We start from the raw sequence: 16672 nt of genomic DNA, 5'->3' as shown, positions 1-16672 counted from the left end.
GTGCATTGCAGGGTAGTATGAACCTCTCCTTTGTAATTTGGAAGTCTGTGTTGGTTTATTTTCACTCTGCTCCATGTGAGACAGGGCTATTTTGAAGCCTTTGGGGGGAAAAAAAAGAAAATCACAGTAAAGTAACCATCCAGCATGAAATTTTAAAAGTGTTTGGAAAGGAAACTCAGAAGATCTCTATCTTGAAGTTATTGAATCATCCTTTACTTGGAGCTGCTTTCAAATACTCTTCTACTGCAATGGCAGAAACTTCTCCATACCAGCTTTGAAGCCAGATGTGCTCAATGTTCATTTTCATGAAAAACCACTCATAGCTGCGAGGCCACTTTCTTACCACCGGGTGCCTGGAAGGACAAAGAAAAGAAAAAAAAAAATAATTAAAAGCTGTGCCAAAACATATGCACACTCTGCTTTTTTCTTCAGCTTAGAATGCTCAGCCAGAGCGAAACCTGAGATCTGAGAACCACCACCATTCATCTTTTTTGCCGTCCCTTGCAGTAAGGTTTATGATCTTCCACACCCCAGTCTGGCAAGAACCACATCGAAGGCAGCCAGCGAAAACCACCTTCCCCCGTTGCAGAACCCCGTCTCTAAAGGCAGATGTTGTTTGGTCTGTAAGCAAGTGAAAAACAGCTAGAGGAGATTCTCCAAAGGTGTGTCAGGGTTGTGCTTGTATCTGTTCAAAGGAAACGGTGTTCTGAAAATATTACATCTGTGGCAGCAGTTGTTGCGGTACGGCCAGAGAGCTAATAAAACTGGCTAGCAGGCAGAGCACAGCCCCTTTGAGCTGTTGCCTGATAGACCCTCCTCGGCCTATATTTGTAATATCTCATTTCTTGGGCCTGCCTTCACAGCCAGCTCAAAGAGGCTCTCCCCGCCAGCAATACTGCGTACAGACATCTGGTCCCCAAGCCCCGCGGGTGCCTCTTCGGAGGATGCTGTGGGATGCTCGGCAGCGGCGCACGGAGCGGATACAACAGCTCGAGCCACAGCGTTCACAGGAGCGTGGGGGGAAGCGGTGCAAGTCAGGGCAGGGTTGGCCCAGAGCCCCTCTGCCCCTGCTGACGACCCTGCGGAGGACATGGTTGGTTTGTCACCCTCTGGACTGAGCTGGGGTTTCCCACCATTTTCTGAGCCGTCCCTTTGAGCACCCATGACTGTGGCATTGGGAAGTTGCTCCAGCTGGTGCCAGCGCTGGGTGGGGTATGCCCTGGCAGCCCTCACTGTGTTCATCTGGCTTTTGCTCCCTGACGGCGGAGTGGCCGCTGCAGAGGTGCCGGTGGACACCGACTCACGTAGGAATCTGATTTCTGCAGTTTGTAAAGAAGGCTCGTGTGCCAATATAGCCCCCACCCACCCGTGGTCCCATTTTTGCTATTGATGGGGCACCCGCTGGCAGGGTCCCACCCTAAGCCCTTCCAGGATATTGCCTCTGGGCTATTTTGGATCCCAGCTCATCCCAGTTTCCCAGCAGTATTTGGTTGACCAGGCAGGGTGCGCCTGGAGGGACATCCCTGGCAGCCTGTGCGGGAGGTGCATGCCCCAGCAAGGTCCAGGCTTTTCACGCCTGCTATTCTGAAGACCCACTGGAGGGCATGGGGACACACCCTGGGTGTGTGTGTATGTGTCTGGGTTGTGCTTGCATCTGTTCAAAGGAGACTGTTCGGTAAGTGTTATGGCTTTGGTAGCAGTTGTCATGGTATGTCAGGAGATGTAATAACACCTGTAAACTTCACCCTGCAAATAGGTCTAAGCCCAAAGGCAGCAGAGCTCTGCTCTGTCTCTGAGAGTAAGGGGCTGTGGCTGAAGAGCACTACCCATAGTGGCGAAGAATCATTAAAGGTAACAAATACACCCAGGATTTATGGAATCTCTCCTCGGAGCCAGGTGAAATATTTTCATAATCCTGAGATTATAAACCATGTGCTTTACTGGCATCCAACACTGACTAATTGCATTTCCACATTTCGTTACCTCAAAAGTTAAAAGGAGGTCGCACAGCTCTGCCTGTCGTTCCAAGCCACGCAGGAGCCAGCATGCTCTGTGGCCCCAAAGTAAACATCAGGTTTGTTACTTCTCAGATTTTCCGTACCAAACGGCCACATCCGTCTATTTGTCTGAAACCTGCAGGTTGCACTCTACTACGTGCCTGTTATATACAGACCTGGAAAACATTGCTTGCTTGGCAAATTCCACTTCCTCCGGAGGCACCGTGACCATCTGTCCCGTGAGAGTCAGCCTGGCGCACCTTGGATCCTCCGGATCGATTACATTTTTTCTGTGCACAGAGAAAAATGCTCATGTGTAATAGCTTGGTTTCTTTGTTAAGGGTTTTGGAGAAATACAAATTCCTGCTGACATACAAAAAGCTGCAATGTTTTGTCAAGCCTTGCAGGTCTTTTCTACACCCAGCTCTAACATTTGGGGGTGGCTTTTGAAGGAATACTCGCCTGGAACAGATCTCTGCTGTAGATATTTGCTTCTGCTCTTAAAAACCCGATTAATATGTTAGATTGTAAAAAATGTGAAAATGGCAGTATTCCCAGACATATGTACAAACCTGAATTCAGGATTCTGAAGAGAACTAGTGAGACAGTGAGTCTGTGCCTATGCCTCCAAAATAAGTGGGCATGCGTGTATTTGTGTGTAAAACGTAACGTTTGCCTATCCAAGAAACTCAGTCCTTGTTCATTTTTACCCATTTTTCAACTGCTTGATACCAAAGAGACAAGTAAGATGTATTGAAAAAAACCTCTCCAACTGCCTTCATCCTTCAGACCAAGACAGGGAAGGTACTTGTTGCTTTTTGGCTCTTTCTATACAGTAATAATAAATAACTCCCATTAGTAGCTACGGGGCAATTGCTGCCACAACAGAAGGATATAAATCGTAAGTAAATTGACCAGTCACAAAGAAAAGTTGCACGGAATGACTGCAAAGGCCTGATCCTGGCAAGTTCCGAGCAGCCCCAGGTCCCATTGCCAGCAGTCTGAGACTGCTCAGCATCTCACAGGACTGTCTCCCTCCACAAGAACACAAGCCTGAAAAAACTACATTAGGAAGTGAAGACTGCATTCCTTCTTCTTTGTGTTTTAATCGGAAGCAGCAAATCACAGTAAATTACATCTCATCTGTGTGCAATTTTACTTAAAGATCTTGGCTTGAGCCCTTTAGCCTTAAGTGTGTGCAATCTGCAATCTTTTTTTTTTTTTTTTTTTTTTTTTTTTTTTTTTGTGGTTATAGTTCTCAATATGTGTCTATTGCATGCAGGAAACATATGGGCATCCTCCTGCAGCTAATTTAACACCTGCAGCTTCCCCACAGATGGTTATGAAAGACCGTGTAGCTCGCTGGATCAAGTAACTGCTTTTATAGATAGGGCCACGAACAGAGATAGACAAGGCAGTATAGCAGGCTGATTGATACTCAGCTATGCCCGGTAAGCATTTGGCACCATCTGTAGCCTGAGCTCCAAAGAGCCATTTGCAGTCACATCATCTCTGGGATGTTTTTTCAGCATCCTGTTGGGTCTGGAGCAGCAGTTGTCTGAAGGGGGCTGTTCAGTTTAATGACCTCTGGACAAACTCTACTCATACTCTTCTTGCTCTACCGCACTTTCTGCACGGGAGGAAGGGCGGCTGCCAAAGATCAAGCTCAAACTTTCAGTTCACATCAATAAATAATGGTTTATTTTTTTGTTTATTATGAAGTAATAAATGAATGGTGTTCCGAGTACCTGAAAATCTGCATTCCCTACCCTGGCACTGGGTTTATTTCTATCAGTGTGTATTCAGAGTCCGAATTTGTCTACGTGAGCACCTCGGCACGCTGTAGATCCTCAACGCTAACTCCTACTGCATGCTGAAGATGTGGTTTCCCCGCTAGCTTACAGTGGCCTGAGAGCATCTGATCCCTAAGCAGCATGGCTCCAAGCTCCAGGGACACCCACAGCTCCTGGCATTCCTTTTGCGTAGGTTTTGGGTGTGGTGTGGCCGTTCAGCGTCCATGGTCCAACGAGATGCTCACCCACCAAAACACGAATAAATATAGGTGAATACAGCTGTAGAGAGAGGAGCTGAATCCCACAGACAAAGGGTGTCAGCTGAGGCCCTGCATGTCCCGCAGTCAGGGCAGTGCAGATTCACACTCTTGCAACTCTTGGCCCTGGATAGCAGAGTCCTAAAGTCCACTTGAAGCGATCTCCTGATCTATTGTTATCTTTTGTGCTTAATCTTAATACTGTATCAACACCCTCTACATATGTTTATCTAGTTAACTTGACGATTCTTAAAAATACAGAAGGGAAGGGGCTTCTCACTAGCAGAATTTCAGCTCAGAAGATTGCTTTAAACTGATAACTGTGTATCCTCCAGAGCCTAACAATATCCTAAAACAACTGAAGAGCCAGGAAAAGCAGTATTTGCAAGTGCCTTTCTTGGGTATAGCTCCTAGGTAAGATGTTGTTAATTACTTCCAGAGAGGAATTATAAAGGGATTGTTATTAAAGATGTCTGCATTTCACAGAGCAGATCAAGGTGATAGATTGGACGTGATCAGGAGCAGCGAGAGGTTTTGGTCGGACACCTTCTCAAATTACAATTATGCGATCTTTTTGTGCAAGTACGTGGTTATTCTAAAAGCGTACTCATTGGTTTTGAGTAGGCAATAGATCTGACATTGCTGTGGTTAAGCGGTGAATCCTGCCTGCCTTTGCTGAGATGATTTTACCTGATAGGACTAGTGTCAGATGTGAGTCTTCCCCAAGTTACAGGAAAAACTGCTCTCCACGTATTTGGCTGACTACAAACCCCACACACTGTGCAACCATATCTGGAATGGTTTTATTTCTGTTTTTTTCCCTGGCTCCTTCTTCTGTTTGCAGTTTTCTGTATGTTCTCACGAGTCAGGGTGTTACGCTGATTGACACACACAATACTATCTTCCCAGTAAAAGTTACTCAAACTGAATTTTGTACATTGGAATAATATTCTGGAGGGTCAGTTTGCTTTTCTGGGAAATGAGGCAAAAAAATTCTTTGTTGAGATTATGTTAGATGAATTTTTGGAAGAGCTGAACAGGACAATGATACATATGAGTTCAGTACGCTGTGTTATTACTTTGTTGGCTTTGCTTTTAGCGCTGCCTCTTATCATAGATTTTCTGTTTCAGAATAGGAACCTTGTATTCTAATCTCACATTAGCATTAGTATTTTCTTTATCAAAGGAGCCCTTCATATTCTGAAGCAAATCTGTTTCTGCATTATTTTTGGCCTAGTATTTCCCTAATAATGTGTGATTACTTTTATACTTTTTAAACCATCAAAAATGACTGAACTTACAGCTACCACTTCTAACTCCATTGTGAACAGGTCTTGAATTTTCAGTGGTATTACTGGTGCAACTAATGTAAATGCAGGCTTTGCTTCCTGGGAGTAAAAGGATATAGCCAGGGATACATCTCATATTTTTACTAAAGATAATCAAGGGATACCAGAGATAAATAGGTATATTTACTAAAATATTCCTCCCTCGCATCTGTAGAGGTCTAGTCATGCATTCACTAGTCACTTCTTGCCTTCTGTATACATAAACACACGTTCAGCTCTCAGTCCTTGGGTTCCTTTTATCTTTGTTGGCACGAGAACAAGTAGGTATGGAGGAGCGGCTTTATGTAACATTTGTGCGCTGCTGAGTGGGGGCGAGCGGGAGGCAGAGCCAGGGGGAGAGATGGCATGCCGGTGACACTGCCTCTCTGTCAAGAAAACCTGAGGTGGCTTCTCAGGGCCTGTCTTCACTAGAATCAGGTCCTCTGTCTCCCTGGAGAGGGTTTTATAAAGGCTATGGTAAAATATGAACTGAGGGGAAGAGAAAGCAGGGAACTGTGGAAGGAGACCAAGCTGTAGGGAACACATTTATTTTTTATGCTTACTTAAAATATGTACACCTTGTTGCAGAAATTGAGGGAAGCCAGATTAAAATGGAAGACGATTCAGTTTATGCATTTTATAAGTGCACAGTGCATTAAGAAAGATCATCTTAATTATTCATCTGATTTGTGAAGAGAGAAGAATTGATTGTCTCCGTTCCTCTGCTTATGGTGAGCAAACTAGGTTTGTAGAGTTTGATCCAGCCTGGGCAGTCGTCTCTTCCAAGCATGTGAGATGACAGCACGAGCTGCATTCACTTACAAAGGTGCCAGCTTTACTGAGCTTAAGGAGAAGTCTGTGTCCAAGTGAAATACGCTTCCTAACAGAGATGTAATGCCATGAAGCGCACTGCTGATGAATATGTCCCACTTATTTTACTGCGTACCACTTCCGTGCTTTCTGGGTCATGGTTCAAGAGTGGTTCAGAGTAAAGAATGCCACCTACTCATTAAATTGTTTACTACACTAGCCATCTCTTGCATTTTAATTAGAAGGTTCCTGTACAACAACTAGCCAAGTCCAGATCTGATGAACCCATGGTTCAGGCTGATGCGGTTACATTGGCACACAAGGTGATGATGTTGGGACTTTGTTAGGATTCCCTTTTGCAGCTGAGATCTCTGCTTTGACTGATGATGCTTTGTCTCCTGGTTTCTGACCGAAAGTACCCCTGAGTATTATCTTCATTCTCAGCCTCTGCAGTCTGTTAGTGAGGTGAAACAGATCTGGCACAGATCAGCAGTAAAGGCAAACCAGGAGTTTGGAAGGCACTTGGGAAGGAAAGCCAGGTGTCCTCGATGAGGAATAGGTAGGAAGAAGGTGGGAGGGTTCAGTAATGCTCCCAGGATTGGAGGAGGAAGCAGGTTTCTATAGAGGGGAATCTTTTTTCCTTCTTCCCCAGACTCCTTTTCCTACAGAGGAGCTGCCATCCTTCTCCTCCACCCCCCTGAGGAGACAGGACCTTCCATCCTCCCTGTTGGGATCCATAAATCCTCCCCATCTCCCCCGAATGCAGTTCTCCCTGCCCTGCAAGAAAGCACTGCTTCTACCCCTCTACTTCTTGAGTGGAATGGAAGAGAAGATAAGTTGGGAAAGAACTTTCTCCTATTGCAGAAAAGGAGAGCCAGAGAGCCAAGAAGAAAGACCCAGAGAACAGTTTTCCTATTTTTTTTTTTTCTACTTTAGAGCACACAGCTCGTGTGTGGCATAAGGGCAATGTGGCAATGACCATCTCCACAGATCCTCACCTTCCTGTAGTGGCAGCAGCAGCCGTACAAAATCACGCAATTAGGAGGGAGAGGCTGGATGCTGGAACAGCTCATCCCTGTCACCTCCCACGGACGCAAAGTAGGCATCCTGTCACCCTACTCAAGGCTCCTCTTCACCTAGCTCCAAACTGGGCATGAGGTGGAGACTCAGAGTTATTTTCTAGTATATACAATACATCACAGGATTTTTTTGTCCCCTAAAATCTACAGAAAGGAAGAGAGGAAATGCTATGTCCTCAGAGAATTATTGTAAAGTGCTTATAATTTTGATTCATAAATGTGATTAATTTTGAAAAGCAAGTTATCCCCCTCATACATTTCATTTGCTCACCACTAACTACCAGAGTCTCTCAAGCAGAAAGAACGTATTGATGCTGCTAATCTGCATGGCATGAACGTCAAACAAAATCTCTGCTGAAAGCAATTTCATAATCTGAAAAGCTGTTGCTGGCCTTCAGCTGGATATGGCTGGGCAGTTTTCCCCTGCCCTGCTCTGATTTTGACAGTAATTTCTTTATCAGCCATACAGTTAAAAGACATCTTTGCTTTTGCTTTTGAAGAGCAGTCTTCTGTTCTGAGTCTGAAGACAGGCTTGGGAGCTGAGGAGTATTGGTACAATGGCCATTCTGCACCTAAGTGAGCCTGTATTCAGGGCCTGTCTTCACTAGAATCAGGTCCTCTGTTTTCGTGTTTTAAATAATTTCAGTCTTCCTAGAAGATAATCCTTCCTAGAATGTTTTAATTAGAATTTGTTAAGTGAAGTCAGTCTGTCTGTCTGACTTCATTGACAATAACAACTCATTTCTTTAGCTGAACTCTATGTTTCAGTCAGGAAACTTTTATACAGTTTAACCATAGACAATTCACAGGGGAAAAAAAAAAGAATCACAGCATCAACTATTTCTGTAAATAGAGTCAGAGAAACACATACTACTTCACTAGAAAGGGATTTGGGGAAGTTGGTTATTTAAGAATACAGGAAAAAAAATAGTAATTTAGAGCTATATTGTGTGCATTGGGTCATGATGATAGTAGGTTTCATATTTGACTTTCTAATTTGGTATCTTCCTGATTTTTTTAAATACAGATTTTTCAGGAACAGCTACTGACATAATTATTTGCATATGACTAAAAAGAGACAATATAAATACCAGAACTAGAAACGTGTCTGTGCCACAGAATCAGGAGGTGGATCTCAAAAATTGAGGGATGTCTGAATTCAGCCTTTGTCTTCTGCGTGCGTCATTTCTCTTTGTGTGAAGGCGCAGTACCGAATTTCTTTGTTATGTTCATCCTCGTATTAACAGACAGCGACTCTACAAACCCACGGGTACCTATATGTTGGATGGCCAACTGACATCTCCAAGGTTGTACCTGCCACCCATGGCAGGCTTATCGTCTCTCAGGATTGCCCAGGAATGAAGTCGGCGGTTTATGCCGGCTGCCGATCCACCACGCAGCAGGGACCCTAACCCACCGAATTACTTTCCTCTTCCCGTGGCCTGCTGGTATCCAGAAGCACTGGAGATGCTCAGCGCTTCCCGTCAGGCTTTTTAATGCAGAGCTTAGGAAACCTAAGGTGCCAGCTTACATCCACCGAAGATGTCTGCCCGGTTGTGCTGATCTGCTACCTCAAGCAGTAGATGAGCACGGTGGGTAAAATGGCTCTGATGGAGCCACCCCCGACGCAGGTCGTAAACCAGGATAGGAACCTGCGTCCCTCAAAATCATTCACAGTCTGCAGCGTGGATTTGAAGCACCATTCTCCAGACTAATAGCAAAGGAAAACCAACTGGTGGACTGACCCCAAAGTTCATCGCTTTTCTTTCTTTTTCCCTTCTGTGAAAACCAGTTCATGGCAGCCGTGTAACTGCTCCTTCTCTAAGAAAGCTGCAGCTGGTCCCTACAAATGTGCTGAACTTGATGTCAAGGAGGCGACACACGTTTAAAATTAATTGCCTGTTTTCCAGACTGCAGCTGTAACGAGGCAGGCCCAGGAGCTTACTTGTAAAGGGAGATCCTCTGAGCAGCCTGTGTGTTGGGAAATGCGTTTAGAACAATAGCTGCTCTATTCTTTAATGTCGGGCTCAGCCGTGCACCCTCTGAAAGCCGGAAGAATGGGACTCAATCTTTTCAGCTTGTCTGTGGCGTAGACATGCCAGCTTAGTCTATTTATAGCCCTGAACCATTTAATTTTTCTTGCCTCTATTATCCCTTTATCAGCCTTCAGATAGGATGGAGTGTAGTTGCTAACGAATGCTTTCTCTAGCCTGGCCATCAGAGAGCCGTCTCAGAGACGCGCAGCTCGTCTCCCCCTGGGAAATGGCAATCTCTAGGTCAGAGATGAGGAATCCAGACTGTAGCTGCAAGATTATAATGTCTTGCAGTTAGCGCCTATTCAGATGCATCATAGCTCTCCTTCTTTCATTATTAAATATTATTTCTCTTATTAGTTTGAGCTTTTCAAATTTTCTCTCCAGCTGATTAAATATTACGGCTGGAGCACCAAAAAGGCCACTCTGTATTCCTCACATCCCTGAAAGTGAAAATATTTATTGTCAAGGTTTGGAACTTGAGTCTATTCTGAAACAAAACAAATGAAATCTGCTACTAAATAAATTTAATATCAAGCTGATGTACGTGCACACAAGTCACTTGATACTCATTAGATACAAGAAGACTATTGAAATGTCAGCTATGTTTTCTTTCTAAAGGGCAAAGATTTCTTTTGTGTGCAATAGGTCAGAAGCATTTTTCAGGAGAGTGCCAAATACTCCCAGGAGCACTGACTGCAGGCATCGACCAGTTTTCACATTTATTTTATTTCTTGCAGCTCGGAGTAGGTTAATAATGAAGTTCCAATAAAATTCCACATGAAAACAAACTACAAATACCCTGCTGGCATACAAGGACACGAGCTTCCTCAAGCACAGCATTATTCATTTAGCTATTTTGTAAAATTATTTTGAAGCCAAAACAATTAATGATGCTCTTGACCAAGAGAACTCCTGGTATTAAAACCACCTATAAATGACACTTGCCTTTGGAAAGAAAACTCACAGATACCATTTTAAAGCTAGCAGTACCTGAGGTCTCTCAGAGTAAAAGGTCTTGCCTCTCATATGGTGTGAGTAAAGAAGAGGAAGAAGAAACCTTCTGCACAAAACCTGAGCCACCAGACGAAGCTCTGCGCTAAGGATGCTCTGTGCTGTTTGCAGCCTGGCTGTCTCAGCAGGTAGAGGGCACCCCGAAGGGGTGCCTGAGCTGCCGGCAGCTGAGGTAAGGAGCTGGCTGTGTTACCAGCGGCGGATCCAGTGCTGCAGGCAGTGCTGGGGACAGGTCACCCCAAGCACTGGCAGCAAGGCCAGGACACTCTTGTTATTTTCTTCACTGTCCCGCTGCCTGCAGAAGCCCTCCCTGTGGGGTAACGGTAGGATGGTGTGCAGGGCTGCTGTTTTAAGATGTCGCTAGTTTGAAATGCAAAAATCACTCACAGGTTACTAGTTTAAAATGCAAATTCATTTCTGACCCTGGTTACAGAGGGAAAGGAAAGAAGAAAGTTGAAGTCCCAATGCCCACATGCTTCCTGGCTGTGAGACAGCCCCAAAGCTTGCTCACATTTTCCTAGCTATCATCAAAAACACAAACTGCAGCTCAACAAATGTCCCAGCTTTTCGTTCTACGTATTGCTTGTTCTTTGCACTAATGCCAGCCAACATCTGTCCCAGATGAGAACTCCAGAAATAATGAAAAACAAACTGAATGCAAGAACAAAATAAATAATGCAAGGAGCACTGATCAGATACTGAATTGGTGTACTCAATTCAGTAGTAAGCCAAATATTTGGGGTATGGTTACATGCTCAAACGGAGATGTCTTATTTTCCTCCACCTTCTCTTTTCCCCTCTCCTCTGCACTCCTCTGGCTCTTAGAGAGCAGATTCAAGTTACTAACCCAGTAGAAATCTCATCCAGGAAAAAAAAAAAAAAAGGGAAAAAAGGAAGAGGTTTCTGCTGGGTTACTGAGCTAAAATAGGCCCACCATATGGTCAGCTGAAGGGAGGGGGTGGGATTGCATGGCCAGGAGCAGCAGCAGCCATGGGAAGAAAGGAAGAAGGACCGGCAGAAAACCTTATCCTCATCATCGGGTTAATTTTCTTCAGATTTATCTTTCAACTCAGGGTCAGGCAAAGCCCAGAGACGATGCGGGTGGGGGGGGGACACCCCGTGACTGGTGGTAGGGAGGGAGAGTAGGGATGTGGCAACTGGTAATTAGTTTGGCCTAAGCTGTCTTGGAAACCCAGGTTTAGCTCCTTGGCAGCGCCCAGAGAGCTCTTCTTGCCAGGGAGCGTCGTCTCAGGCTGTGGAGGGGACTAGAGAGTTGGGTGGCAGAATCCAGGTTGCCCCAGCTGCAAGACAAACAGCAGCAAATATCTGGCACACGGAAGAAAAGGGTAGTGGTTTGGTTTGGAAATTAATAGTTACTTAATAGAAAGACAGCTAATAAATATTCTCGAAGGGTTGTGCTGTATATGAATTTTGTATTTCTATAAATCATGTAGCATTTCTCTTTTATTGGTGAACTGACACTTTCCAAACAGGTAAATCAGGCAGTGATGTTGCCAAAACATAAAAGGGAAAGACTTTCAAGAGTGGCAGTTTAAAGTCCGGGATGAAAGGCCACACTTAAGTGCCTAAATGAGTGTGCAGTCTTCAAAAGTGCTCAACACCAGCAGTTACCATCAATGGAAGCTGCTCTGAGTCTTGAGACTCTGAAAATAGGGCACTGGGTAGGTGCTAGGGCATAGGACTTAACATACATTTTTAAGCACTTGGTCTAGATATTCAGCTCACTGATTGAATGAAAAAGCTTAGAAAGCAGGAATAAGCTCCATTAGCCTGTTATGAAAGAACGGATACATATATTTATTAAAAGATTAATTCAAAATACTTAATAAAATAATTCTAAGGAACAAGCAGAACCATCCCAGTGTAAACTTCACCACTTTGTTGATCTTCTCAAGCATTCAAAGCTGAATTACCTTAACAAATGTTGCGATGGAAGGTCCCTATTATGTGTTGGGTGTTTCAAGAGGAAGCCATCACTTCCATTCGTTGGGAACGGGATGTCAGCCTGAATTCACTCATACTGCTTAGGACTAAGAAATGTTTCATTTTGCCACCATTTAACTCTTAAGAAAACTGTATAGTCTAGAGACAAGTGTAACAGTAATGTGCTTTATATTTGCCATCCACTGTTTTTTCCAGCGTTGTTCTCACCTAGTGGGCTTGAGGGGCGGGATGATACCCGAGGCAATCCCCAGTTGGGGAAATCCGGGATCCAGTTCTTAAGATAAACCTCTCCTCCCACAAAGAGGACCTAAAGCTGGGGTAAAAACTTTCAAAGCCATTTCTTTCTGAAGCAGCCTGTAATTTCCAGATCTTCCCTCTCTCTGCTTGGAATATCAGCTAAGATCTGCTTTGGTAACAGAGTCTCATCTGATACAATTTTGGTGTCACGTACCTTGTCACATAAAGAGGCCTTTGGAAATAAATAACACTTCACACAAGGGTGACACAGCCATGTTTGCCACATGTTTGACTGTAAACAAACATATGGCAGAGATATGTCTTTTTCAAGGAGACAAGAACGGAGGGAAAATCGAATAATCTTTGAGTTTACAGATGTAAAGCTTCAGTGAGCTGGAGTCTTTCATCATATGATCAGAAAGAAGTCAACTCAGTGCTGTCTCTGGAGACAAACCTGGGGCCGGCTGTAGGTCAGTAAATCTCAGACCTGGCTTCTTTTATGTGGGGGATTGTTTACCTACTGTTTATGATATAAAAGGTGCCAAAAATTTGTGATATCATATTCAATTGTACGCTCCGAATAGGTGGAAATTAGAATGAGTGGCACGGTCCTGAGTGTGTAACTTGTGAGCTGAGACCTTGAGATCCCCTTACGGACTGTGGAGAGCTAGAGTCCTGCCAAGGCAACCAGCAAGGCCTCCAGAGCTGTTCAGCAGAGCAAGGGTGTCTGCTTTACCATGACCTGGATAGCTCTCAGAACTCTATGGACTCTGTTGACTAGATCACCGTGGCCTATAATAGGATCTTGAACACCTAGATTTTATCTGGCACCTCCAAGAAGAGATTAAAATTTAGGTATGTTAACGTGTGAGCTGAAAGCCACTGCAGCTGTTGATGCTACAAGATATTTCAGTGTCACTTCTGCTTTTCTTTACCATGCTTTACTGGGGCAACTTACTGCAAAACAAACCCAAGGAGGAGCATGTAGCTGACGGTGAGAGCCAAAAACAAAAGCAGGACATTGAAGGTGAGGACCCAGCATTTTTGTTCTGAGGACTCTGTTCTCACTGAAGGTGGTGGTAGGCAGATAAAACTCCGTTACCTGCAGAAATTTCCATCTGTCTCTGGCAGGGTCAGAGAAGCCATAGGATTCTTCAGGAGATCTGCCACAGTGTTATCCTTCGGCGTCACGTAAAAGAAAGGGATTCCAGTGCTGTTATTGACAGGACCGTCGCTGAGAAGTAAACAGTTCCCATAGGGCATACCTTGGATCTGCAAAATCCAAATAAGCAACTGGTTACATCTTTGCACACAGACGGTTTACAATGTCAGGGAATCCCTCAAGGGCTCTAGCAGAGAGGACGGAATTGCTCAGTCTCCCACTTCCTGCTGTCATCGTGTGAGAGACCTTCTTCTAAATTGGCCCTATCGCACTTCTGTGAAAACAAATCTCTCCTCTATTTCTTCTTTCCAGTCTTGTCTATGACATTATAGAGAACATTTTCTCTTCCACTGAGCTTAAAGGAACTAACAAATTAAAAATGTTTAAGTGCATTAAAATCAATGCCATCAGCATCAAGAAATGTTTACTCTAAAAGAGTGCTGATAACATTTCTCAAACCCAAAAGGATACAGAGCCTAATTTAGCTTTGATTCAGCCTCCTTTTCATGCTAATTTTGCCTCCCCTTTCAACCTTGATTTGCAATGTGATTGTATCCATTTGCCAAGAGCGAGGGGAAGGTGTACTAGCTAGAGTTGTGTTTAAAGTAAGCTGGACGTCAGCTCAGCTGCCTGGGCAGGAACCTTAGCTACGGGCAGGGGTCCCAACCACCAAGTCAGCCAAAGTAAACCTTCCTCTCATGTCAGAGGAGGGACACCAGGGAGCCAAGTTTTCAAAAAGTTTTCTCCCATACACTGACCTGAAAGCTCACAGTGGATATAACGCATGCCAAAATGTCCTTGCCCAGTACTGACACAGATTAATACTTTCCATAAAGATTTATACTCTTACTATGCTTTTCATCCCATTATAAATTGCAATGACAGATACTTAATGAATGACTATTTTTTCATGTCTTCAGATATTTCTTTCCCCATGGTCAATTAGATGTTGAATAGTAAAATTGTCAGTCAATAAATTAATTCAATGTAACTGGTAAATCCTTTACAGCAAAATCAAATTAGGTATGAATAGTTAGTAAGAAAACCCTGGATGATGTTATTACCTGGATTGCATGCTTTCTGATTTTTGATGTTTATATGTCTTTAAAATTTTAATGCTTATAGTGCTTATAAATGGTCCTTGTTAGCATTCCTTAGAAGGAATGCTTTAATGAAGCTACATAACTTAGAAACTAGAAATACCTGTTTATTAGTAAGAGTCACACTGTAAAAAAAAAAAAAAAAAGTAGCTGTCAGTAATATTGCAGGACATGTTTCCATCACCTAAAATGCTCAGTCTGCCATGCATGGTTCATGCTACAGTGGGTTCTCAGAAAGAATTGGGATCACAGACAGCATAACTTTCACAGCAGCAACACCCCCGTCATCAATTCCAAATTTTATTATGAATCCAATTTTTCTGTATTACTTCTGTGTTGTAACTAGAGACAGCTAACTGCACATTGTATTATGGCTGTAATTCCACCGAGGGTTCCTGGCGAGACCATAAACCAGAAGAGTTAACATCATATGATTTAATAGGATTTCTGACAAACTGATGTAGAATTACAGGCCTCTTGTGTGTACGTATATATTTATTTAATGGTATCTTTTCTAACCTGTTACTTCGTATTTCACAATAACATAAACTGACACTAACTCGGCCAAGCTTTCTGAAGATTCATGTGCTTCTAGCTTTGTCTATTTTTAGAAATTGTAAATTAGTTAATCTGAATACTTTCAAGAGAAAGTTAAAGATGTGTTGTTTGTTGGTTTTTTTTTTTCTTCTTTTGTCTCAGTGGTATTAGATGCCGTGTCTCATTCCCACCTTTCATTTTAAAAAGAGAAATATTTTAAAGCTGGAAAAAATAATGACCCCGATTCTGCAGTGCAGCCCAGCTTAACGCTCCTGACAGAAATCGCCCTTTAAGCTGCTATAGCTGGACCGCTGCGGGACGGCCGGATTTTGGGGTAGCCCAGCCGCCCCTCCTCCTCCTCCTCCTCCTCCCCCTCCTCCCCCTCCTCCTCCTCCTCCTGCTCGCCAGTGACAGCCGGAGCCCAGGGTAGGCAGAGGGGGCTGGGACCCCACTCACCCCCGGGACAGGGGCAGGTGCCCCTCGAGGGTGCTGGGAGGGCCGCAACAGCCTCTCCCCAAAGCCACCGCTGCGGCTCTGCTTCGGGCTAAAAGACCGCGCTTTTTCCGTGCCGCTCCGGCGTGGCTGCCTGCCGTGCCTCCCGTACCGGACTCCAAACACGAGTTTTCCTCCTAGAAAGAGTTCTGACTATTTTCTCCGCGCCTTTGGTGGCTGCGGACACCGGATCACACCAAAACGCCGCTCCCGGCCGGCGGTAACGCGTGAGGGCGGCGGCCGCGGGCACCGGGGGGGGCACCGTACCTTTCCGTGCGCGGCCCGCGTAGCCACGAAGCCCCAGGTGTTGTAGCGGGCGAGGAAGCGGGCGGTCCCGGCGCGGCCCGGCGCCCCGCCGCCCTCCCGTCGGTAGGAGAACATCCTGGAGGAGGGGGCGGCCCCTTGCCCCGGCCGCCGCCCCGCCGGCCCGGAGCCCAGGGCCGCATCCTCCCGGTAAGCCGAGGCCGGGTAGCTCTGCTTCCAGAGGCCGCCCGCCTCCTCCAGCAGGGCGGGGAGAGCCTCCTCGGTGGAGGAGCTGTGTAGCTCGTCCGCCGCCCCCCCGCCCTCCGGCAGCGGCCAGGACACCGAGCTGACCACCACGTAGCCCCCCGCGCCGCCCCACAGCAGCGCCGGCAGCCACCACCACCGCCAGCGCCACCAGGCCGGCAGCCGCCGCCCCGCCGACATCTTCTGCGGCAGCGCCCGCGCCGCGCCGCGCCGCGCCGCTCCCGCAGCACCCTCCTGCGGCCGCCGCCCGCCCCGCAGCGCCCCCGCCCCCGGTACTCCCAGATCTCCCGTCTGGCCGGGCGTCAGGCGTTCATTGGGGGCCCCCTCCCCAACCCCGTGCGGATAGGGTAACGGCGGCGTT

The 16672-nt window shown here is 45.5% G+C and overlaps 1 protein-coding gene across 1 annotated transcript; it reads right to left on the bottom strand.

Annotated features, from left to right (window-relative positions):
• Positions 1-205: 205 nt before the first annotated feature.
• CREG2 (cellular repressor of E1A stimulated genes 2) lies at positions 206-16491 on the bottom strand. The gene is made up of 4 exons (XM_086482175.1): positions 16072-16491; positions 13616-13785; positions 2174-2287; positions 206-353 (listed from the first exon to the last, which is right to left on the bottom strand). The coding sequence occupies exons 1-4, from the start codon at positions 16489-16491 to the stop codon at positions 206-208; spliced, it is 852 nt and encodes a 283-aa protein (XP_086338301.1).
• Between the last annotated feature and the right edge of the window lie 181 nt (positions 16492-16672).

Source organism: Leptosomus discolor, chromosome 1, assembly GCF_034619465.1.
Source record: "Leptosomus discolor isolate bLepDis1 chromosome 1, bLepDis1.hap2, whole genome shotgun sequence".
In the NCBI taxonomy this organism is placed as follows: Eukaryota; Metazoa; Chordata; class Aves; order Leptosomiformes; family Leptosomidae; genus Leptosomus; species Leptosomus discolor.
The sequence above is the reverse complement of the archived record's forward strand: the minus strand, read 5'-3'. Positions and strand labels throughout refer to the sequence as shown.

Excerpts from the sequence above, each read along its gene's own strand:
- CREG2 (XM_086482175.1), bottom strand. The coding sequence starts at position 16,491 with ATGTCGGCGGGGCGGCGGCTGCCGGCCTGGTGGCGCTGGCGGTGGTGG. Across the intron at positions 13,786-16,071 it reads CGCGGGCCGCGCACGGAAAG|ATCCAAGGTATGCCCTATGG; the intron begins GTACGGTGCCCC and ends TGGATTTTGCAG. Across the intron at positions 2,288-13,615 it reads ACAGATGGAAATTTCTGCAG|AAAAAATGTAATCGATCCGG; the intron begins GTAACGGAGTTT and ends CTCTGTGCACAG.